Source organism: Ceratotherium simum, chromosome 15, assembly GCF_057802395.1.
Source record: "Ceratotherium simum simum isolate JZ-2026a chromosome 15, ASM5780239v1, whole genome shotgun sequence".
NCBI lineage: Eukaryota > Metazoa > Chordata > Mammalia > Perissodactyla > Rhinocerotidae > Ceratotherium > Ceratotherium simum.
In genome coordinates, this window is record NC_141914.1 from 36,598,251 (window position 1) to 36,622,802 (window position 24,552).

The window sequence follows — 24,552 nt, forward strand, 5'->3', positions numbered from 1 at the left end:
TGTTAACGTGGCAATGGTGATGGGACATCACTCTCGTGGTGTCATCAGGCTGCTCACCTTTTTTCTTGTGAGATCCGAGCTTCTCTTTTGTAGCAGTTGCTGAGCAGAATTAGGGGAGGCTCTCTGCTCCCCAGTGTCAAATTTCCTTTCAAACTACGAAATGTGGAGGCATTTAACTATTACAATATGAAGTCTTATAGCTTCTTATAATGGCCCTGATAGTATAAACCTTTTATTCAACTGACTCCTTAGTTTGTTACGATTATACTGCTCACAAAATTTGGTGCATGTCCTCTTGTGATTGTGTTGGGAGACATCAATTCAAGTGACACCTTGACAGTGTTGCTGCCGAGTCCCACCTCCACAGCAGTGCTGCAGATGAAGCTGGTGCACCCCCACCCTCTCCCACCAGGTTAAGTTGCTTCCCCTAAGCATTATGCAAGAGTCAGAACCTTGTCTGCAGCTTTGATGTGTACTGCCTCTCTCCTGGGGCTTTTTGGACCCACAAGCATATAAGAGTTGTGAAAACTCCGTGAATTACACATGCCGTAAGCACCTGGCATTATAAACTTTGTTCCTGGATGTTCACCACCAATAAAAGTATTGAACAGATGAAAACTGAGAACATAGCTCTGCTTTGTGCCAACGGAGACTGCTCCACTTTCCAGGCTGACATTGCTCCACCTGTAATGAACAGCATGTTCAACCATAATCGGTGAGTTATGAGTCCAACTGTATGCCTCCACTTTGTCCCTAAGCATCTCACAGATGACTTATCAGCTGCCTTACTGAAAGCCTTGTCTATCACATTTCCTGTTCTCCCAGTTTAGTGACTTAACTGTTAGAAGAGGCAGGGGCTTTAATTACATGACTTGTTCCTCATCATCTGTCCTGGCTCCTCACAATGATTTCCACAACTATTATTAGTTCTCAGAAGCCATTTTTTGTCTATTTTTATTTTTGGTTAGAGAATTGAGAGTTAGAGAATTGAGCTCTAAATCAAAATCCAGCCCATGTGGAATCTACCTTCTCTACATTAGGATTAAATGAGGCTAAAAGAGGAGGGCACACACAGTCAAGGTGCATTACTTATTTGAGTTTGCATTGAAAATGATCATTGTTGTTGTTTTATTTAGTAGCTTGATTTTTAGTGATAATAACCAGAGAATGACTCAGAAAGAAGTCTGGAGCCCCAGGGCTGATTTTACAGCTAGACAGCATTATTTTAGTGCCATCTGGAGACAAACATCATGCATTGCAGAGGGGAAGAAATAAATTAAAAAAATCATAAGCCCTCTAAACCTCAGTTAAGCAACACAGAGATACTAACTTGCTCCTTTCGCCAGTCTGTCCTCAAGCCAGGCACTCCAGCTGTAACTGTCCAATCATTTGACACTCCTATGAAATAGGTGCTTTAATTATTACCATTTTACAGATGGCGAAATTGAGGCACAACTAGTAAGTGATAGAACTGGAATTTGATTCTAAGTAGTTTGATTCTAGAGCATATACATTTTAACCACTATGGTATCTAAAAGGTCCCATTTTGCATCTATATTCTGTCAAGAAGAATGACGTTTGAAATATACAAGGTAGAATGACCATCAGTAAGAGGAAATGGAAGCCCAAGAGGGAAGAGGTGATGATAAGAAACACTTTAAAACTTCAAGGGAAATCATGTCTTCTGGACTGGACAAATTCCCAAAGTACTGAGGGAGTCTAGAGGCGGCTGCTAAACCTATCTATGGTTTTGAGGCACCGTGGAGGATTGAGGGGCTGAAAGACTGGAGATGGCCAATTTTCCCAAAAGGTAAGACCAGGACAGCCAACTTCGGCATCAATTGTAAGTACCCAGACGTGAAAGTGCTGATGTCTAGGACCCAACAGGGACTCACTAAGAATAAGTCATGTCGGACACACCTAACAGGCTGTAGTATAACTGGATTTCAACAAGGCCTCTCAGCATATCGTTATGGACACGACAAAAAATATGACTAGATGCAAAATTAGTTATTGTCACGGACTTTGATATGATTTTACCCAATGTTTTGATGAATGACAACCTGGAGAATGGCTTTTCATGGCAAAATCGAAGGATTGGCTTTCAATTCTTTGGTCAGCACTTTTATTCACTGTTTGGATGAAAATCTTGGTCTCAGCCAATACAGAGGACAGAAAATATCAAATGGAGGGCAAAGACAAAATATTGGGTGATTGAGTTGGGATCCCAAAATATCTTAATGGTCTGGACCATTGGACTGAATTGAATGAGAAGTAAGTGAATAGGGATGAATACGAGGCCCTTCATCCCAAAGTCCCAGTCAACTTCTCCCGTGTTGAGGAGTGACCTGGCAGCAGCACTATTGATAGAAATATAATGTGAGCTACATATGTAATTTTAAATTTTCTAGTAGCCACATTTTAAAGAGTAAAAAACAAAACAAAAATCCACCAGGTGAATTTTAATAACACATTTTATTTATCAATTTAATAATGTATTTTATCAAGTATACCTAGAATACTATCATTTCAACAGGTAATCAATATATAAAATTATTGAGATATTTTACATTCTTTTTTGTATGAAGTATTCAAACTCTAGTGTGTATTTCACCCTCATAGCACCTCTCGGGGTGCACTAGTCACATTTCAAGTGCTCAGTAGCCACATGTGGTTACCATAGTGGACAGGGCAGCTTTAGGGGTTTGCACTGACAGCTCTGTGACCACACTCCCTCCAGTTAACGTCATTCTCGGGCTGGTTGCATTAATAGAGGAACTATGCCTGAAGTTATACTACTCATAAGTGTTGATTTCTTTTAGTGGAAAGAGAAAGGGTCTAAGCTCTGACATATAAATCATGAAAGCTGTACTGGTGCCCACTGCCTGTGACCTGTCTTCAACTCCTGATCACGAGTGCTGGTATAATTGCAGCGACTGAAAGAAGAGAATTTTTAAAAAGTGAACACTTACCAAACTGTTTTTTCTTCTCTGCTTACCTCCCAGAGTCCTTGGATATGTCTTTTTGTTCGGGGTAGATGTCGTTACTAGAGCTGGTAGCAGCTTATCTTTTTTCAAGGAACAGAATAGACATCCTCATTCCATTCCCATTTCTAATAACACCCAATGCAACTTTTCAAATTCGTTTTTAAGTTTCCAAATCCTGATCCCTTTTCCAAAAACACTGATTTTTTTTGTGTGTGTGTGTGTGAGACAGATTAGCCCTGAGCTAACATCTGTTGCCAATCCTCCTCTTTTTGCTGAGGAAGATTGGCCCTGAGCTAACATCTGTGACCATCTTCCTCCACTTTATATGGGACGCCACCACAGCATGGCTCGACAAGCAGTGCGTCAGTGCACTCCCGGGATCCGAACCCACGGACCCCGGGCCACCACAGCGGAGCGCAACGCACTTAACTGCTGCACCACCGGGCTGCTCCCCCAAAACAGTGATTTCTGAGCACTAACGCCCATCTGGGATTCAGGAATCTGGCAACCTAATCAATAGTGAATGCAGCTGAGGACCAGGAAGTAAACATAAATAAATACGAAGTCTGAGTAGCCAAAATAAAGTGTTAGGAATGAACAAAAGCTCAAGTTCAAAAATATCACCCTTCATTATCCCCATTTTGCAGACGAGAAAACTGAGGTTGAGAGAGGTTAACTGGCTTGACCAGTGTCACAGAGATGAAGTCTGATCCCAAGCTAAGCACCCTTTCTGCTTCATTATGTACCTCCTTGGAATGACATTTTTTCCTGCAGGACTGTAGACACTATTATCTGTTCTCCCACGTCACTACCTAGAATCTTTCTTCCACGGTGTTTAGTTTCTCTACTTATGAGTTTATGGCAGTTGAGAGTATATTCTCTGGAGCAGACTGCTTGGGTTCAAATGCTGGTCCCACCACTTGTAAGCTGGGAGATGTAATTCAATTTCTTCATCGTAAATTGAGGATAACAGTTTCTAATCCATATAAATGAGCTCATCCACATAAAGCACTTGAACAGAACCTGGCCCATGTAAGCTCTCAAATATTTTTTACTTAGTGAGTAGGAGAACACGTTTTCACAGTGCTACACTTGAAAACTCTGTAATACTTCTGGCTTGAAGGGAACTTACATATTGACAACTACAACCTACCAAGTCCAGGAACCCCCTCTGCAATATTCGTGGACAGATGGATACCTTTAGTCCACTTGGCAGGGTGCTTGCTGCCGCAGGGACCATCACTCCACTTCTGGACAGCACTAACTTCTGTACCATAGTGCAGAAAGCTCAGGCTTTGGAGGCTGCTTTTATGATCTTCCCAGCATCTCCTCCACCACCACTGTCACTAGGCTTATTATGGGAAAATCGATGGAACTTGGATACAAACCTTTCCACATTACCATGTGCTTTAGATAAAGCACTTAAAGTGAACTGAAGCTCACAAAGAGTCAAATGATGAAAGAATATTCTTTTTTAATTGGTTGAATCATGGCAGTCTGGACCATAAACAAACAGGAACAACAAAGCCCCATTAACATTCTTATTTGTAGCAACAGCATTATCTCTATGGGGTCTTTCTAGCCAAGACTAGTAACTCTAGCTCTTAGTATGTGACTGACCGTTGCAAAAATCTTGGGGAAAAGGGGGATTAACAAGTACAAATAATGATCAAGGGTTCTCTTGGGCTAAGATATGTAAGGGAAATGTTGATGATGATTATTTATTTATTTATTTGGTGAGAAAGATTAGCCCTGAGCTAACATCTGTGCCAGTCTTCCTCTATTGTGTATGTGGGTCACCACCACAGCATGGCTTGATGAGTGGTGTAGGTCTGCACCTGGGATCCGAACCCATGAACTTGGGCTGCCAAACGGAGAGCACTGGACTTAACCACTATGCCATGGGGCTGCCCTGATGATTATTTCTAAGAAATGCTCAACTAGGGCAATTCAATCCATAATGGATATTAAACGTACAAAAAGCCCACTAAACTTACATACGTATTTATGTGGTTTCATTTGATTTCTAAGACAGATTTTCAGCATTTTAAATAGGCCTTTTAATTTTGTTCTTCTCCTTCACAGGTGAATACACAGTTGGACTGCTCAAGTCCAAATGTCTGATAGAGGTTAAAAGGTACTGCTTTTCACCTTGTTCTTACTGCTCTAAATTGATGAAATTTCCATTTTTTCCTTTTTCCACTCATTTTCGTAAAACAAGGGAAAAATGCAAAGAAAAGGCAAATAGTAGCATTGGCTGCTGTACAGCCAAAGGTGAGAATGCTGCTGGAACCATACTGGTGGCTGGAAGGCAGCTCCACACACGTGGCCACAGCCATTGTTCAACGCGTTGACACATTCTCTAGCTGAGTCAAGAAGCCCAAGAGTATATGAAAAGTAGAGTGTGATGTGACTGTATAATGCAGAAAAATGAAGGAGGGTCAAAAGTCGAATATACTCAAGCCTTGTACCATCTGAATTAGGTGCCACTGGGATAGGCAATATAATTTGCGACTCTACTTTAAATTCATTTTCTAGGGCCACTGGTAATCCTAGCTCCTAACACAAACCAAAGGCTTTTTAATCATGAGGTCAACTGAGATTGTATATATGAAAACTACTTTCTAAACAGTAAAGTGTCCATATCAGATTTTATTATTCCCAAATTAATGAGAGGTAATATACTTTCTCAAGGGCAATTAGATCTTTGTGTAACCTTCATTCATCTACCCCAATCTCCAATCTATTCAGTTTCTTCAAGCTCCTTTCTAGAAGATGCCATGTGTGTTTAATTGGGTAGGGGGACTGGATCTTGATCACTCTTTTACAGGTTTGTGTGTCCATCTTGCTTGATGGGAGGACAACCCAACTAGCTCACAGCACCAAGGAGGGACACTGGGAAGACCAAGGGAAGATGACCAAAATGGAGATGGAAGAGACAACAGTGTAGCCAAACCAACAAGAAACAGGAGTCAAGAAAAAAATAACAACAAACTGTATTTAAAAACAGACTTCTCCAGTTGGCATTTTGAATGAGATAGCTAACAGTCAACGCTAACCCTTTATATTGTGTCTCTTTTGCTCCTGGGTCCTCTTGCGGCTTTAATTCTTGAAACTCAGGCGGCAGCACCAGACATTAAATCCCCAAAGGGAGAGGTATTATTAAACCTTTTGCTGGTCATTCTTTTCTGAATGCAAATGGACATATTCTTAAGCCCTCTTATTCATTTCATGACGATCATTACAAGAAAAAAATTAAGCCAAACTTGCATATTGAAAATAAAAACAAAATACACACAAAAAAACCCTGCAGATAATAAATATCGCTGATTCACTTATTTTAAACAAAGTCCAATTTTATTCACTCTTAATATCCTTGCAGTCCATTGTATACCTTCTGCACTGATCCTTGTTTCAGGAGCTGTTTGATACCTGAGGAAAGAATGAACAAATGACTCCGTTAACGAAAATGTGACTTCCCTAGAGTTTAAAGAGCATGTTTCATGGGGAGGCTCACAAAAGGCCTTACGACAACCGTGGATCTGAACTGAACAAATAACTACCAACGTGCAACTTCACCACGTGTCGGGACGCCCACACACGCGCATGCACGTCCAAGATGATGCCTTGTCTCTCTCTCTCTCAGGCACACAGCCCACAAACCCCATCAAACGAGAAATGAGAGAGGCGACTGAAATGAAAAGAAAGCTGTTCAGCAGTCTTCCCTTGCTCCTTCTTTGTCCTCTTTTCAGTTTTGACCTCTTTCACTGTTCTCCTTTTTTTTTTTTAGATTTTATTTATTTCCCCCTCCCCCAAAGCCCCAGTAGATAGTTGTATGTCATAGCTGCACATCCTTCTAGCTGCTGTATGTGGGACACAGCCTCAGCATGGCTGGAGAAGCGGTGCGTCGGTGCACATGTGCGCCCGGGATCCGAACCCGGGCCGCCAGCAGCGGAGTGCACACACTCAACCGCTAAGCCACGGGGCCGGCCCTGTTCTCCTTTCTCTTAACTATTTAGGACACACCAACTGGGCCCCCTTCTCAACCAGGCATCACAGATTTCACCACTAAGCCTCTAATCCTCCTAATGTTTACCTCATCTTTCCTTTTACAGTTTGGTCCAGCTGGTTTCTTTTAAGTGATTCTGTTTCACATGTACACGACCCATCACTCCCTAGGTTTCAAAGCCCAGCGTACACCACATTTTGTAACACAGTGACAGAAGGATTTTTAATACTGCCTTTACAGAAAGGCGAGTTCATTCTTAGTCTGTGTTCACTAGTGCTAGTGGTTGACGTCTGATGTCACTGGAGGGTTTTGTTTTGATTGCCTGTTCTCTTTAACCACTCTGTTCTCATACTCACGTATCACACACTCACACTCTCTCTTTCTCTCTCTCTCATTATACCCCTCACCTTCTCTTGCTTCCTCTGTTAACTGTTCTTTTGGAAAATCCACATCGAAAGTGATTATCAAAGAGCCTTTGATGTTGTTATTGTCAAAGCTGGGGAGCCCTTCCCCTTTCTTCCATAGCTTGGCTCCTGGTCTGGTGATCTTATCCCGGGAAATATGTACCTGGAAAGCAAAAGGGAATGGACTGGAGCAGGGCTGGTGCTCTCGTAGTACAACACATAGCCTCCAGGGAGCACTGGTGCCCAGAGCTCATGTCCCAGCTCAGCAGAGCAGGAAGGACCAGGGGCCAAGGGAAACATCATTAGGACAGTGAGAGCCAAAGCAAGAGAAGGTTTTCAAAAGAAAAAGAAAAACCATACCCGTAAACAAGTAAAAAAGCAAGGCTTTTGCCAATCGAGACCATAAAAACAAGACTGCCAAAGGCCATGCACTCAACTCTCAGCTGGAAGGCCTGTGGCACTGGTACCCCTGGCCGTTCAGCAGAGAGTGAGAGCGGAGGCAAGGCAGAGACTGAAAGGAGTCCCTGTGGCTCTCAATGATTGAAGCAGCTGAAATAATCCCCAAACCACTCACATGAAGGCTTGAAAAGGACAGGAAGCAGGAAAATTGGTTTGTTTACCTTGTGACCATCCAAGTGAGTAATATCCATATCAAAGCCCACCAGAGACTCAACGAGTGAGATTGTCACGTTTGTGTATAAATCATCTCCTCTCCTTTCAAATATTGGGTGCCTAAAAACAGAACAAGGTAAAAATCATTAACTTCCATCTTTCTGTGGGAAGACTTCAAAGAGTTTTTAGAAAAATCTTGGAAAAGGATGAATAGTCCTCTTTCAGACAATAAGCATTTATTAGATACTCCTGTGTGTATAGTATTAATTGAGACTATGAAGTTGTGTAAGATTTATTAAACTCTACTCTTAAGGAGCTTATAATCAGCAGAAACCAAAGCACGTAAGTAAAACTAGAAGTAATTAGATTATGGAAAAGACAGAAAGATAACTTCTGGCAGTGGAGCTGGGGGAGATGGGCATCAAGAATGGGTTTGGGAAGGTTTCCAGAGCTGGGCTTGAAAGGCCAGGTCAGCTCTAGAGTTGCAGATAATATGGGTGCAGGGGAGGATGGCGACAGGGTGAGAGGAAATTCTGGCAAAGACAAGGACTTGAGAAGGCACCAGGTTTATTCAGGGAACAACACATGTTCCAGTTTCTCTGGGAAGTGATAAGAAAGACAAGGTTGGTAAGGAAAGCTGAGGGAAAGATCATTGAGCTTAAGAGTGCTGCGAGGGAAAAACCCTAGGCAGGGGGTGCCCATTTCTCCATATTTAGGTGGGAACTTTTGTTTCAATGAATCCTTAGAAGCAGAAGTATCACTGCTCTCCAAAGTGGTAACAAGAGAGAAATACAAACAAGAAAGCCTGAATCCCAGGCAAAATTCTTGTCTAAACAGAACTTCACACAGAAGAGAAGCCAACAAAGCATGAGGTCTCTCTGCACAGAAGCTGCATATTATGTGATAGAAGGTCCTTTCTATGGAAAAGTCTCCCATTCTTATATCAGTTAAATCTCCGATCTCTTTGACTCCCTATTCTCATTTGCCTCTCTTTTACAACTCCTTACTTGTCTTATCAATTCTTTCCTTCCAACATCTTTTGGATTTATAGGTCCTGAGTGAAAAAATAACTGGGCTCAACTCTAGGCCCCAATCCAAAATTTCCAGTATTGCTATAGAGTTACAAACAATCATTTGGGGTATTAAGGGCATGAAACAAAGGAAAAAGCCTGGAAATGCCCTGGTGGCTACCTATAACCTGACTCATCTGAAAAGCAGGGGCTAAAGAGACGGCCTCTAACATTAGCTTACTTACTTGACAACTTTGATTCGGAACCGTAAGTCTCCTGGTTCCCCATCCACGTGAGGCTCACCTGTTCAGAACAGATTAGAGCAGACTGTAAGCCACACAAGTCAATCACTGCCCCAAATCTATGTGGCAGTTGAGAAAATTTTTTAAAGCCACTACCTTAGGCTGACTGTCAAGTCTATCTGTGAGGGCAGACTCTCTACCTGGTTGTATCAAGTTTCAGATTATTAGTGAAGACTACCTGTGCCTCAGGCACAGCAACAAGTAACTTGACCTATTTCCTAAACAAAGAATGATTCATTGATTTCCTGACCCTGAAGTCTTGAAGCTTTTTTTCTTTTAGAGTTTTAAATTTAACCCCAAAGGTGAGGTCTGAGAGCATCTTATTAATGCCAACTAGAGTTACATATCTTCTTTCATTGCTGAGTTAAAATTAATCCATTACAGTCCAAACTCTGTAAATTTAGATATAACTTAGGCTACTTGATAGTGACTTTTGTCCATGATATTCAAAGGATAAACAGTAAAGCTACTGCTTAAGGTGACCAACCATGATGGTCATAAAAGGCTTTTTGTATCCTAAAACTGACTGAAGAGTGTTGGAAATGAAATACACATTTACTATGCGGCCATTAAACTATGGCGTGAGGTAGGGGTGGGAGGTATTCACAAGCAAGCAGAGAGCAGAAAGTTATGATAATAAAACATCAATATCAACATTTCACCTTCTCCAATAAAGGGGTACTCCATGCCATCTCTCACCCCAGGTTCTATTTCTACCTCCAGTGTTCGTTCTTCATTCACTAGTCTGAGACAAAGAGAATTTAAAAAGAAAAAAATGAAAATACAAACCACATCCCAGACGCTGATAATTAAAAGTTTATCTATTCTATCAGAGATTTTTCTTGGAAGACTATCCTGTATCTCTAGTTGACACAGCCATCTGATCTCCATTTACATCTTCTACCTGCCAAAGGCCAGGGCAAAGCTACTATGCATTCCATAATCATGCAACTGCTGCCTCCAAAAGAGCCTGCAGTAGGCTGATTACTCTGAACTGAGTGATCAGTAACAGAGAAAACTACTCACACTCACATACATTTGCACCTGGAAGGACCGGGTCATGTTGTCAGGAATCCAGCAAGAGAGATTTTTCTCCTGATTCCACAAATAACTTATCTAGTTTTAATACATATAATTTAAGGTTCAATTAAAAAGTTGTTTTTATAACATAGTCAGTAAATAGGACTTTTCTAATCTGAAATGTTAGCTGGACATATAAGATTGTTCTAATATTCCTAGTGGGAAAAATGAAACATCAACATTTGTTAAGTATATTCAGAAATGAAGGGCATTGCTTATTAGTTCAGAAACATATTTAGAAGAAATACTTTTGGAAAAAATAAAAATGTACATTTCTTTGCTCTATCTTCTGGTAGAACATGAGAGAAAGAGAAGCATGCGGTGAGGGAGGGAAAAAAATCTAGGTATGGACCATTAGCACTTTATTAGACCAATGAGATGGTTAAAGCGTCTCTTGGTAGAACAAAAGTGCTTTCACTTACTTGACATTGGGGCATTCATCGCAGACCACCTCCTGGGTCATTTGGAAGCGCCCCGGGCCCAGCTGGGTGGTGCGCATCTCTTGCCGACAGTTGCATTTTCGTTTGCCAGGAGCCTGCCTTGCCACAGGTTTGTTTCTAACGACCTAAGAAGTGCACAAACAACATCAGCTTCTCTCCCGTGTAAAACAGCTTTCGATTTCCTCAAGTGATCAGGGCTCTGCTCTGCGCACACACGTGCCAGGGTTAGAAGTTCCCCTGCTCTGGCCAGCTACCCCTCAGGGAGACCTAAAGCTGACAGAAGTCTTTGAGGAGTTACAAATCAGCCCCCAAACAAGAACGAAGCAAACGCATATTGAAATGTCTCCAATTCCAAAGTTAGAGAAGAGAGAGTAAAAAAGAAGAGAACCAAAAAATAATGTGTATGATGGCATTTCTAAGCCACAACTAAATACCACTGAGTTAAAGCAGTTCACAGAATTACTATCTTTTAAGAAATCTGATCTGTGTAAAGCATAACCCCTGAAGAACAACCATGGCCTTCAAAAGCTGGCATGTGGCTACCACCATAGCATTAGCAACAACTAACCTAATGAAAACGCCTCTTTGTTTCAGGCAACTCAATCTAGGACTGTTTTCTAGCACTATCTCCATTCAGAATACTTGAACATGTAAGAAGAGACACAATGATCACCTCTTTGTAGCTGACTGCAATCACACATTCTGATCCTTCTAAGTATGTGAAAACTAATAGATATGAAGAAATATATTCCTGATTTTCTCTGTTTAATTAGTCAAACACCTAATCACAAGGCATGTGCTCATGCAGCAGGAAGACACAAATGCTTGGACAGAAATCCCTTAAAGCCTACCAACATAGGAAAGCCCAGGGCAACAGAATAAATAACAATAACAGGAATTAGAGCAAACACTGCATAGCACTTACTATGTGTCAAGCAACATTCTAATCACTTTTACAAACACGAACTCATTTAATCCTTATGAGGTGGGTACTGTTCTTATCTCCATTTTACAGAGCAGGTAATGATATTATCTCCATTTTACAGAGGAGGTAACGAAAGCACAGAAAGCTTCAATAACAAGCCCAAGGTCACATATCTAATACACGGCAGAGCCAGGATTCTAAACCAGGCCGTCTAGTTCCAAAGTCTATGTTTTTAACCACTATGCTCTCTCAAGGAAATCTTTTCTTAAAAAAGAATTTACCACGGGGTCATTTAAACAGCAGGGCACTTACATCCTTTACAGTAATTGGATTTAAAAAGAGTTTGTTTAGGAACACACGAACTGCAAAAAGTGAAGCGTCCTGTGCATTAGCAATGACTGCAGACAAGAGGTCTGGAGGAGAACAGAGGCTCACCTCTTCTCCCCGACCTGAACACCCTATCCTGTTCTTGAAGGAAAGATGGCCCAAATATTTTAATGCCCTTTTCTCCCATTCTTCAGACTGAACAACTGTATTACAAGCCAGTGCATCTTCTATAACTGTCTAGTCCTCTTCTTTCAACTATTCAGAGCAAAAGCCACAACTAAGAAAATGCTTCTTGTCAAGATGGCACAAACGCAGAGGCTACTGGCTATCTCCTCCAAAATCCTGGAAAAACTGTAAGAAAACAATAATGATAACAAAAAATCTGTGAGAAAATTCCAGAGATAGAAGGCTGTTTTGACCTGGTATGTGTACAGCGTGGTAGCTACCTCTAGGGGCAACAGCAGCTAGTGGGGCAGTGAGAAGATGTCAGAAAAAAGCATCTGAAGTTCTGCTCTTGCCTCTCTCCTAACTGCCTTGGAACAAGCACTGTCTGGCCCCTTTCGACAGAAACAATACACCTCAGACACCAAATGAAACAAAAACACTCCAAGAAAACAAACAAAACAGTTAAAACCACTAGGCAAGGGCTCGCCCTCATATACTCTACCAGGGAAAGAGATACCCATGGGAGGATTATGAGCTCAAAGGCTGAAATAGCTAGAGACCTGAGGAGTCCAACTATCCACACTCCCCATCTCCTAAAAACAATCAACTGGATAACACATTATTTTAGGCAAATGTGTTAGAGAAGACGGTCTAAGAAATTAAAACAAGCATGGTAATATTTAAGGAGATAAGGGAAAACATTAACAAAATGAAATAGTATAAGAAACAATACAAGAATCAAGTGGAAATATTATGTATAAAAATATGAGTTGAAATAAAAACACAGCTGATGGGATATTACTCAAATGGATAGAGCTGAAGATTGAAATAGTGAGCTGGGAGACCAGAATGAGGCACTCTTCTAGAAGGAAGCAGGGAAGGATAAAGAAGTAGAATTTCTTTTAAATATTTTAAAGAAAGTTAAGAGCAGATAGAATAGAAAGGCCAATGAAGAAGATTAAATATTTAAAATATAATGGAGATAATTTTCCCAGATTTAAAAATAGGTGAATAACTTCAAATCAAAAGATCTCCAAACTTTAGTAGGAAATATAGGTGACTTGCCTTCTGATTTTAGGGCAGAGAAGAATGTCTTTGTTTTTTCTTTTTTTTTTTTGTGAGGAAGATCAGCCCTGAGCTAACATCCATGCCAATCCTCCTCTTTTTGCTGAGGAAGACTGGCCCTGAGCTAACGTCCATGCGGATCCTCCTCCACTTTATGTGGGACACCGCCACAGCATGGCCTGACAAGCAGTGCGTCGATGCGCGCCCGGGATCCGAACCCAGTACGCCAGCAGCGAGAGTGTGTGCACTTAACTGCTACGCCACGGGGCGGGCCCAGAGAAGAATTTCTTAAACAAGACATAAAAACTAACCATAAAAGAAAAGACTGATAAATTTGACCACATTAAAATTATTACTTCTGTTCATTTAAATACATCTTCAATATAATGAAAGGACAAGTCGCAAGCTAATAGGATATACTTGTATCACATACAGCCAACAAAGCATTAGTAGTAAGAATAAACTCCTCCTAGAAGTCAACAAGAAAAGGGAAAAAGAAAAAGGGGCAAAAGACATGAATGGACCTTTCACAAGAGAGGAAACAAATATGGCCAATAAATATTTGAAGATGCTTATCTGAATTATTAATCAAAAAAATGTAAATCAAGACCACAATGAGATAATATTTATACTCATTTGATGGGCAAAAATTGAGAAGATTAATAATTTAAAATATTAGCAAGGTGGCAGATTTATAGGATCTCTTATAAATTGCTGGTGGAAGTACTGGTACCAATCAATTGAGAAAACAATATGGCATCATCTTGTACAAACGAACATTGGTTCATATTACCCAGCAATTCCACTCTTACGTATATCCACCCAAAAGATTCTTGCTCATGTGTACCTGGATATATGTATAAGAATGTTCATAAAAGCACTTTTTGGAATTCAAAAAAACTGGAAATAATCTACATGCCTATTGATACAATGTGGTCACAATGAAATTCTCTTTAGCAGAATTATAGCTATAAGCAACAACAAGGATCAATCTTGGTAACATAACAGTCAGTGAAAAAAGCCAGTCCTAGAAGACAATGTATGGTATGATACCATTTTTACAAAGTCAAAATCAATGAAAATAAACAATGTATTACTCAGGTATTCATATATATGTAATACAACAAACAAACAAGAGTGGCAAAGGAACAATAAAGACAAAACTCAGGACAGTAGTTACCTCTGAAGAGAGGCAAGGGAATGGAGTAGGGAAGTAGCATGTGGGGAGATGTAAGTCATGGTTCTGTTTTATTTAGTTCTTGGGCTGGGTGATGAGTTCATGAAACAATAACAGTGTGTCATGAAACAAGGATTATGATTAATTCAATTCTATACGTCTGGTCACTCTCTCCACCCCCTAAAAGACAGAAAAGATACCCAGAAACCTCTTGGTTTTAGTCAAAACAACAAGTTCTGCGAGTCAATATGAACAGCTGTATTGTTTGAACTTACTTCCACAAAATTTCCTGCATACACTTCTTCCAAAGTGACTTCTAGATCTACAATAATATCACTTCCTCTTGGAATATTTCTGTCTTGCTGACGAGGGGTTCCTCCAAACATGAAACCAAAATCTCCAAAGAAGCTGAAGATAAGTGTATAATCATCAGGAAAAGAAATCAGAGTTCATGTCTTGCAATTATTTAGTTTTCTTCACATTGATAAAATATTGTGTCCTACCAATGTATTGTGCAAAACTGAAAGACATTTTTAATGCATTGGAGCCATATGTTACACACAACTTTTAATTTATACAATATCAACTATCTGGCCCCCACCACAAAAAAATTTACTTTGTTGTCCAGATATATAGTACAGTGCATATACACAGTATGCCAATGAATTCGAAGTTGGGCTTAATCAATGAAATAATCCATTTCAATATTGAGGAGTATCAGGATATAATGGACTGACTGAGAAAGGTATAGTATATATAAACCCATGTAATGCTGAATCTAATGGTAATTTTGAACATTTGTAATGTTCAATTTATATGCTTTTTAGAAACTAACTTTGGTGAAAGAAGCTATCGTTCTATACAAAAATCTTGGGTATATAATTAAATAAACTACGAAAGCATCAGTCTTAGTAAAATTCTAGACCTTAAGGAAAAGGAAGTTGTGGTCTCTATAAGACCAAAATTAATTTTTGTAAGTAACAGAAGCATCACTTTGAGATTAACACAAACAGTGACCTTTAACTGTGCAGGTGTTCTAATCTTACTATTAATTTTTGGTGTTATTAAGGAACCTCAGATGTTAGCACAGTGATGATGACAACTATAAAACACCCCTTCCACCCCGTAGCCAGCTAGTCTTAGTGAATGGATTCCCTCAATCTTAAAAGCAGAGAGGGAGGTTTTGGCGGGGAGGAGCAGGGACAGAGCTTTTTCGCTTTGTGGCATCCCTCGGCATCCCTTCCAACAGCCAAGGGGAACAGGACGCTTCCCTAGTAGGCCAAAACAGCCAAACCGATCCTGAGGAAGAGAAGGATTTCTTAATCATATCACTCACACATCTCCACAAGTCCTGAAAATCTGTCACCCTGAAACACTAAAGGAGGGAAGCTATTGCATGCAACAGCGATTCTTACTTCTTTTGGGCAAAGGGTACACAAAACTCTTTGAGAATCTGAAGAAAGCAATGAACCCTCTCCCCACAGAAATGCATATTCAAACATCTTTTTGTTTATAAGTTGACACAAAACCCCAGATTAAGATCTTCTAGTGTGTGGTACCATCAGGGCATATGGAAATTCAAATGCTCAACAAAGAAGGGTTCAAAGAGAGGGAAGGAATGGTGTTTATTATTCCAGCCACTCAGCACTCCCAGAAAGCTGTGCGCAGCAGTAGATAAAGTGTCTCTACCCTAATCCCTTCCACCAATGCTGATGGTCATAACCATCCCTCTCTTGTTGATAGGGTGAAAGAGAAGCAGCTCTGGGTATGGGAGTAGGAATTTCTCTTTCTCTCTGCTTACAAGAATAACTTTGCTCATTAAATGGTTTGCAGATTCTATGACAGCAAGGCGGCAAGGATGAACTGGTTTCCAACATACATCCCCCCAACACTGTCAGGGTTGATTTGACTGACATGGTTGGCTACACGGACAGCCCTTTCAGTGCTACCTATCTTTTCTGGAGCTTCGTGAAAACAGAAGAGGACATTCCCACAGGGAGGATGATGATTGACCTTTTGGTCAAGGATCAGTTGAGTTGCACTCTTCATCAAAAGCTTCTGAACAAGGGAGCAAGGATAATTCTTTAATGATCACTGAGTGATCCACTCTCAGACACTAATGCTTTGCAGATCGGTAAACTACTTACTGAGAAAAAATGTCTCCGTGGGAGCTCTGATGACCATCTTTTAATCCCTCTTCCCCATAAGTATCATATTGTTTCCGTTTCTCACTATCTGACAGAACCTGGGGAAAAAAGCCCATGGAGGAAAAGATCATGAGCAGGTAATATTCAGTTAAGGTGCATTCATATTTAGGTTTGTTTTATTTTTAACTCTGATACTGCGTCTAAGATTTTAGCGGAATGTAGTTTTCATTATGTATGGTATTAAGGCATGTTTATCAAGTTATTTTCTTTAGCAGACTAAATTCTTTGAGGTATTGTTCATTCTGTAACTTCCTCGTTGCTCAATGCATGTTTTTAATTTAAATTTATCATAACTCACCTGGTCACATGAAAATCACGTCAGAGATTAGCGATGTGGCTATGGAGGTGAGGGCAGTAACAGGAAAGAGGCGAGAAGAATTCCTCAGGTTTATGTCTCAAGCAGTCTGACTGCAGTGCTTATGCTGTTACCCACTATGCTATATTCTCTCTAAACTATAAACTAGGGTACGACTATGACAGATTGTCATTAGTGATAGAAGCAGTAAATCAGGATAGACTTCAAATATCCTCAGCCCTACATGTCCATATCACACACACACCCCCCCCCCAGCCCCCCCACACACATTAGGAGATTGGAAAGTCAAAGGAATCAAATGATAGGCCTATACCGCTATATTTTCATAGTCTCTTTTTCATTTTTTGGTGTATGTAGAAATCCACTTGTGGAAGAATGCTGTCTGCCATATACACATTTAAGTTCATAACCTCATAAGTTAGAATCTCAGAGAGTAAAAAGGGACACTACTCTGTGAAGGCTGCTCAAGGTCAAGTTCACAGCTTGAAAAGACTTTTTGAAGTTTTACTGGTTTAAGAAAACTACAGACACAGTCATAGGTATATGCTTTCTCATTAGGCCCACTCCATATATAATACTAACGAATGTAAAAACGAAATAAGCTTCCATACTCTTCAAATTTTGCCTTAAAAAAAAAAAAAGCTTCCCATCTATTTAGAGCAATCTGAAGTATATGCATACATGTAAATTTGAAAACTAAATAACTTGATACTCTTTCTTTGATATTTTTAAACTCCTATTTAGACAGTGGACTGAAGGAGAAAGTTATTTCAAACCCATACTTGTGTTGGCTCAGGAAAAGAAGTTGGAAGTAGATGGTGCTGTTGACTCAGCAAAAGAAAGGGAAGCTCTGATTGGCATATGTAAATAGGACAGACTTTTGGGTCAGGATCTGAATGATGTGTAAGAAGCCACAGCAAAAATTTATTAACATTTAAGGTATATTTAGAAAGATGAAAAGAAATTGTGTGTACAAAAGAGTGAGCATTCTTAAAATGGGTTAGTCCAGAAGTGACCAGAGTACTTGACTAAAGCCATTATGATAGACAAAGTGAGAGAAAGAAATGTTTTGGTAAATATTCTAAAACAATAGCTACCTCGGGGAAGCAGAAAGGGCCAGAGTTAACTTAGAAAATCAAAAAACTTTTTATCATGCAATCTGGATTTCCAATATTTTCACTTTCAAGCCTACTTCTCTGGTCTTGTTTTGGCAAAGATAAGAACCCCACATTTGGGCCTATAAGAAACACCATTTCAAAACCCCCAAACAAAGACTATTTTTAAGTCAGTTTCTTTTTGGACATCAGAGGCTTCTGTAGTAACTCCCCAAAAACTACCCTTAAAGTTATCTATTATCATTCACTTCCTCCCCACTTTTCTTCTGTCTAAAGAATGCAATTTTATTCCATGGTCTTGGAAACTATTTTATTAAAAAAAAATAAAAAGGTTCTTAGTTGATTGGCCAATCAACCCACAGAGTCTCAACTAATCAAAATGCTAGAAGTAATCCCAGCTCAGTAGAGAAGAAAGATTTGTATTCACAAAAGACTCTTCAACTTTAATGGGATTCTGATTTGTGAACACTAATTTATCTAAGGACCAAACGCAATCAAGTGAATGATAAAAAGAAAAAAGAAAATTTGAGCTACTGACTAGAAAGGTTCTTAGAGTTAGATAAACTGCAATCTCATGAATGATCTGTGTATAGCCTGCCTAGGTCATGGCTAAAGAACATGGCAGATTCTATACAGAGCATGGTAAATTCTTAACAACTTCCCTAGAAAATATTTTTGAGTACTGGTTCCTAGCAAACAATGGGAATATTCATGGGAAATACAGTGCAAAATATGGAATCCATATACCAACAAGAAACAAAATGTTACATATAATTTAACAGGGTCCACCAACCCTCTCAAGTTTATTTGTGGGCCCCTTGTGAGGAATTTTAGTCCTGTAGGATGCCTGAAGGTGTCAAGATTAGAAAGATGGACCCCATTAGTTCTAGGTTTCACCTGTATAGGTCACTGTTTTAGATCACTCTTTGCTTTAATCTAGGAGGCCTTGGAATCCTTCCTTTTGGGTTTTTTCCACTACTAAAATATTGTTCAGATTTGTTTCCAGCCTTCTCACCATACACGGATTTAACTTGAATTTGGAAGTTTTAGCTCCACGACTTTTGGAATTAAATTTGTTTTTCTGTGTCCTTTTAGAAAACGGGAATAAATGGTGACTAGAGTTGATAACACTGTATTGTATTATTGAAATTTGCTAAGAAAGCAGAACTTAAATGTTCTCACCAAAAAAAGGATAAATATGTGAGGTGATGGATGTGTTAATTAACCAGATGGGCTGAATCCTTTCATAATGTATATGTATATCAAATCATCATGATGTACACTGTAAATATCTTACAATTTTGTCAATTATACCTCAATAAAGCAGCAAAAAAAACAAAACCAAGATCTCTTATTCTATTTCTAAAGGAAAGGTGAATTGCAACACATACAAAAGAGCTAACTCCTAAATTAATAGATGTGAAAGATTATCAATAGCTTATTTGTAAATTTTTTTACCAAAGTATTGACAGGTTCTGTGTATAACAGTTTTTCAAAGAGTAAACAGTTTATTAAGCATTCAATAAATATTCTTTGGTGTTGTTTAAAAAAAATGGGAATAAGAATATGCCCAGCTCTACTCTATTTCAGTTACTAGTAAAGATTAAATGAGATGATACACATGAAGGTGTTTTGACCTCTAGATTAGAGGTTCCAAATTCAAACTATAGCTGTGTTTTGTTTGATCTGCGTGAAAAGTAATTTTTAAATTCAATTAGTTACAAAAATTTTACAATCAGGAGAATCTATATAAAAATCTGGATTTCCACTTCTCTTGAAAAATTAAATGATCTAGCAACACAGTGTTTGCATTTGTATATGGCAAAAACTGGCTAGGGTTGAATAAGAGCTACTCCCTTGAAATGGGGCAAGGAAGGCGTCAGTCTATCACAGTCCTCATCAATATCTGTTGATTCCCAAAATGGAAGTAAGAAAATCCACTGTCATGTTTTATCTTATACCTGCCCTGCATGTTATTTGTCTGGTCCATATGGGCATATGGTTTGCAATCCTCATTTAGATTTTGTTTCTCTTTCTGGCTCCAGCTCCCAAACTGACTGCCTGATGATCAATCAACTTCTTAATCGATCAATCTTCCTTTCTTTCTTTCACTCACCTTTTTCAACATTATTCTCCTTAATGAAACAAATACTAATATGAAAAAGGCAGGAAATGGCATTTACTAACATGAATGTACAACATAGCACCGCACAGTACTTTTACTTTCATCTACTGTCTATTTTTAAAAAGAAGTGTTACTCTGTGTTACATGGTCTTTTCTGTATCTGTAGGTTTTATTCATACTTAACCCTTTTTCCTGACTCACCTCATAAGCAGCACCCAGATCCTGGAATTTCTCCTGTGCTCGTGGATCATCAGGGTTCCGGTCAGGATGAAGCTGCAGGGCTAGTTTCCTGTAGGCCTTTTTAATATCCTTTATAGAGGCACTGCGAGGCACCCCCAAGATCTTATAGAAATCTCGCCTGGGGAGGGGGCAGACAAAGAGGATACTTCATTAAAGAGTTATACATTACATTTTTAAAGCGAAGTTTTTTCCTTTACATTTAGGTTTACGTCTGAGCAAAGATGTAGGAAAATGAAGGTACACATGTAACACACAGACACAAAAAAGAATGACTAAAAAGAGAACACATCATAATTTGTAATGAGTCTTAAATATTGAAGAAATCACAAGGAGAGGCTATGTATTTTTTTAACAATGCTAGAATTATTCAAAACATCTACAGAATTCCTTTAGTCAAGAAAACCATTTTCTTATTTTATGGCCACATGTTCTTTTCAACCAATAACGGTATAATCAAATTAACTCTCTCCTTCTTCTCCCTATTACTGACTTCAAATGACCTTTGACTGTTTCCAAAGGTCAAATAATCTCAGAGGATGACTTTCTTTATTCAAAAAGATTATGTCACATAAATGTTCTGACTACCAGCAGCACTGTTGGAATGTTAAAGATGAAGTGACTGAAGTTAACTTCAGAGGTTAATTTAGAGGTTAAGCCAAAGCCCAAATAAGAACCTTGAAGAAAGAATTACACCCATTTGGATGTATGAGTTGTGGGGTTTTTTGCTGAGAGAAAAAATATCAATCTTGCAGTCACTGCTAGCAGTTATAGGAGTTTGCCTAGGTCAAGTCTTAATTGTAGACAGCTGCTGAAGCCCGTATGCAGGAGCCTATAAGCCTCAGCAGCTGCAAATATGCATATGGCATGAGCGTGGAGATAAGGTAGAGATCCACTGACCTCCTTGCCAGGGACTATGCTGGAACCAAATTAATTGTAAAGAGAATCTTTGCAAGAAGGGCCAATGCGAAGATAGAATAAGACTATAATAAACTTTCAGGGCAGGGACTGTTTCCAGCCCATAGAAGACACCAATAAATATTTGTTGAATGAAATGAATAAATAAGCATGCCCACAAAAATCTATTCCTTTTGCCAGAGTCACTTTAGCCACCAGAAGTTATTCTGAAAATGCCTTCTTCCAAGAAAGGGGATAGGAAAGTTGTTCACAATGGAGACACTAATGTAGTAGTGATGGTAATTTTAAAATGCAGTGGGGAAAAAATGCATTGGGGTACTGAGATCCAGGTGATGTGAGACAGAATATTAAAAAAATTATTTCATAAGCTCTTAGTCACACTTTAGGAAAATCATTTAATCATTTCATGTATAAGTTTTTAAAGTTATCACCCAAAAGGGGTTCCACGAGGATTAATTAGGTGCTTTATGCTCCCCCTAAAAATGCGAAAACTTGATATCTCTTGTGACAAGAACTAAATAAATTGAAAGGTTCACTAAAATTAATAACAAAAGAGCTAACTGTATAAAGAATGAGGCTTACATAGAATATGCTTAATAAAAAAATGGTTAAGTAACAGCTCAGAAAAATACAAGAAAAAGATGGCTGGCATAGCTCAGCATCAACATTACAGTTTCCAAGAGACTCCTTTATGAAGGACTGAAGTTTAAAGTGACAGTATTAACAATATTTATAGAGACATTTTGTTTAAACACCTTACAGTACTTGTTGCTTTTAAATGTAAAAAGTACTAACAAAAACATACTAAGAAAAACAAAGTATTACCTAGGAGAAGTTAATTTTTTTTTAGAAATTTAAGATGTTTCACAAGAAAAAAAATAACTATAAAGTTTAAGCATATATGAACAGGGAAAAAATTTTTAAGAGAATAACAAGCACTTAAATGTTAAAGCTCTGCTAGGTAGCATCTTCTCCATTTAGAGCAACCTATAAGTTATTAGAAGCTAAGACCTTACTTCCCCACACGCTAAAATATGAGCCTTGCATATCATATCCTGTGGTCACCAGGCTTATGGGATCATGGATCTTAAAGGCTGGAAAGATCCTCGAGTTCAGGCGGTCCTACTCCCTTCAGACAGGTGGTGCATTATCACCCTCATGTTACAGATGAGAATTTAGGTGGTTCCTTCAAGGTCATATAATTCATAAATGGGGTGGGAGTGTGTAGGCTAAAATCCCAGTCTACTATCTGTTGATGAAATGCTCTTCCCGCTCATAATAGCATTCAGCTTCTCAAGAATGTACCATGGAGAGAGACAGTGAGGCAAGAAGACAGTTTAGGCTCCTTATCTCAAGAAGCTGGGAAGTACAAGGGCTCTCCAAAGGGTCTGCCTTGCTCCCTCAATCCAATTTCCTTCAGTCCCAGGATGGCTTCCCTATCTGTTCTCCCCTTCCTCACTCGGCCTAGCATCATAACCCACCCACTTTAAATGACAGTCCCTCAACGGTTCGTGCAGGATCAACACTGTATCGTCCTCTTCTCTAGCTCAGCACACCCCCTCCCACCCAACACATACACGTTGTGTTTGGCACTGCATCCAACTCCCACTCCTCTGGGCAAATCTAGCTCTTCAGGGCCCGTGGATCTAAGCTCCTCTCCATCGTGTCACGCACTGCTCTCCTCTCCACCCCATTAGCCTGGCCCACATTACCCATTCCTCTGTCTCACCGCCTCACCACAGCAATGCCCTCTCCTTCCCCCAGCCTCCTCCCCAGCCAAGACTGACTCACGGGCCCCGTGCCCACAGGTGCCTGTTCCTCACCCGGCGATCACAGCCCCGATGAGGTACAGCAGCAACAGGCAGAAGGTGCCCAGGTTCTGCGGGGCCATGATTTCTCTGTGCCGGCCCCTGTGCCGGCCCCTGTCCCACGCGCTCCTCACAGCCTCCTCGGCCGCCGCGTCGGCTCGCCAGCCCACCCCGCCCTGAGAAACCACCTCACGCCGGGGTTTCCACTAAGGCCGGAGCGACAGCTAGCTTGCCCCCTCCTCTGCCCCTCCACTTCCCGGGAGTCCCGAGTCCCAGTGAGAGAAGCCCCCAGCAGGCGAGAGCCAATCGCTGCTCAGGACATCACACGCGGCCGGTGCCTCGCAGCCAATCAGCGCAGTACACTTCACCTTCGAGGCGGTGCGGGCGGCCAGTTAGGCTTCGGAACTGCAGCCGCAGCTCCCGGCCAATGAGAAGAGGAAACGTCAGATAGTCGCGCCGCCGCAGGAATCCGGCACCCCGGCATCCGCGAGTCGTAGAAAACTACGTAAACGGGTGGGGGGAAATGGTGCCAATAGAGGACACCCGAGGTACACGAAGTTTACCCCGCCCGCCTCCTCGGACTCTCCACCAATCACGAGGCTCCTCCTCCAGCACTAACCAATTGCGGGAGGGAGGTTTTATCTCGGTTACAAGTCTCGGAATTTCATTCATAATGAGCTACGCGCTGGATGCGGAGGGGCGGAGGGACTGGGGCGAAATGGGCGGGGACAATTACTCCAGGCCAATGGTATGGCGGACGCATCGCTTGGGAGATCTTATTTCACCTTCTCCTAACAAGCCAAGGAGAAAATTGTCTCTGTTTCAGAGGAGAGGCCGTGGAGGCAGAGAGACTTAGGTTCGGATTCAGCTCCCACCACTTCTTAGCGGTGAGAACACCTCCGTCCCTCGCCTCCCAGTTTAGCCAAGCTTCTTTATTTACGAACCTGAGGCAAAACATTTACTGGCAGTGGTGTGAAATTTTAAGGGGAGAAAAATTTGTAAACCGTCTGGCACACCGTAAGCACGCAATGAATAACAACTTATCACAGTTACGAGAACTCTTTGATTCCCCCCACCTACTTTTGCTTATCTCAGTGAACGCACTACCTAGTTGTTAACGACAAAATTCTAGGTGTCTTCCTTGATTCCTCTCCTGCATCCCCTATCCAGATCTTTGCTCTTAAACTATATCCTGAATCTGCCTACTACTGTACATCTCCCTCTCTGGGCCAAGTCACATCATCTCTTACCTGGCAAGGGCCTCCTAACTGGTCTCCCTGCCTCCACTCTTAATATCTCTTGTTCATTCCTGTCCCCCACCCC

General features: G+C 40.4%; 1 protein-coding gene across 1 annotated transcript; it reads right to left on the reverse strand.

Moving 5' to 3' along the window:
* Window positions 1-5,959: 5,959 nt before the first annotated feature.
* Window positions 5,960-23,463, reverse strand: DNAJB11 (DnaJ heat shock protein family (Hsp40) member B11). Its single transcript, XM_004424604.3, has 10 exons — window positions 23,245-23,463; window positions 20,468-20,624; window positions 16,651-16,748; window positions 14,779-14,911; window positions 10,827-10,969; window positions 9,987-10,069; window positions 9,268-9,325; window positions 8,021-8,132; window positions 7,404-7,563; window positions 5,960-6,419 (listed from the first exon to the last, which is right to left on the reverse strand). Exons 1-10 carry the CDS (start codon window positions 23,310-23,312, stop codon window positions 6,355-6,357), a joined length of 1,077 nt encoding a protein of 358 aa, XP_004424661.1. The 5' UTR covers window positions 23,313-23,463; the 3' UTR covers window positions 5,960-6,354.
* Between the last annotated feature and the right edge of the window lie 1,089 nt (window positions 23,464-24,552).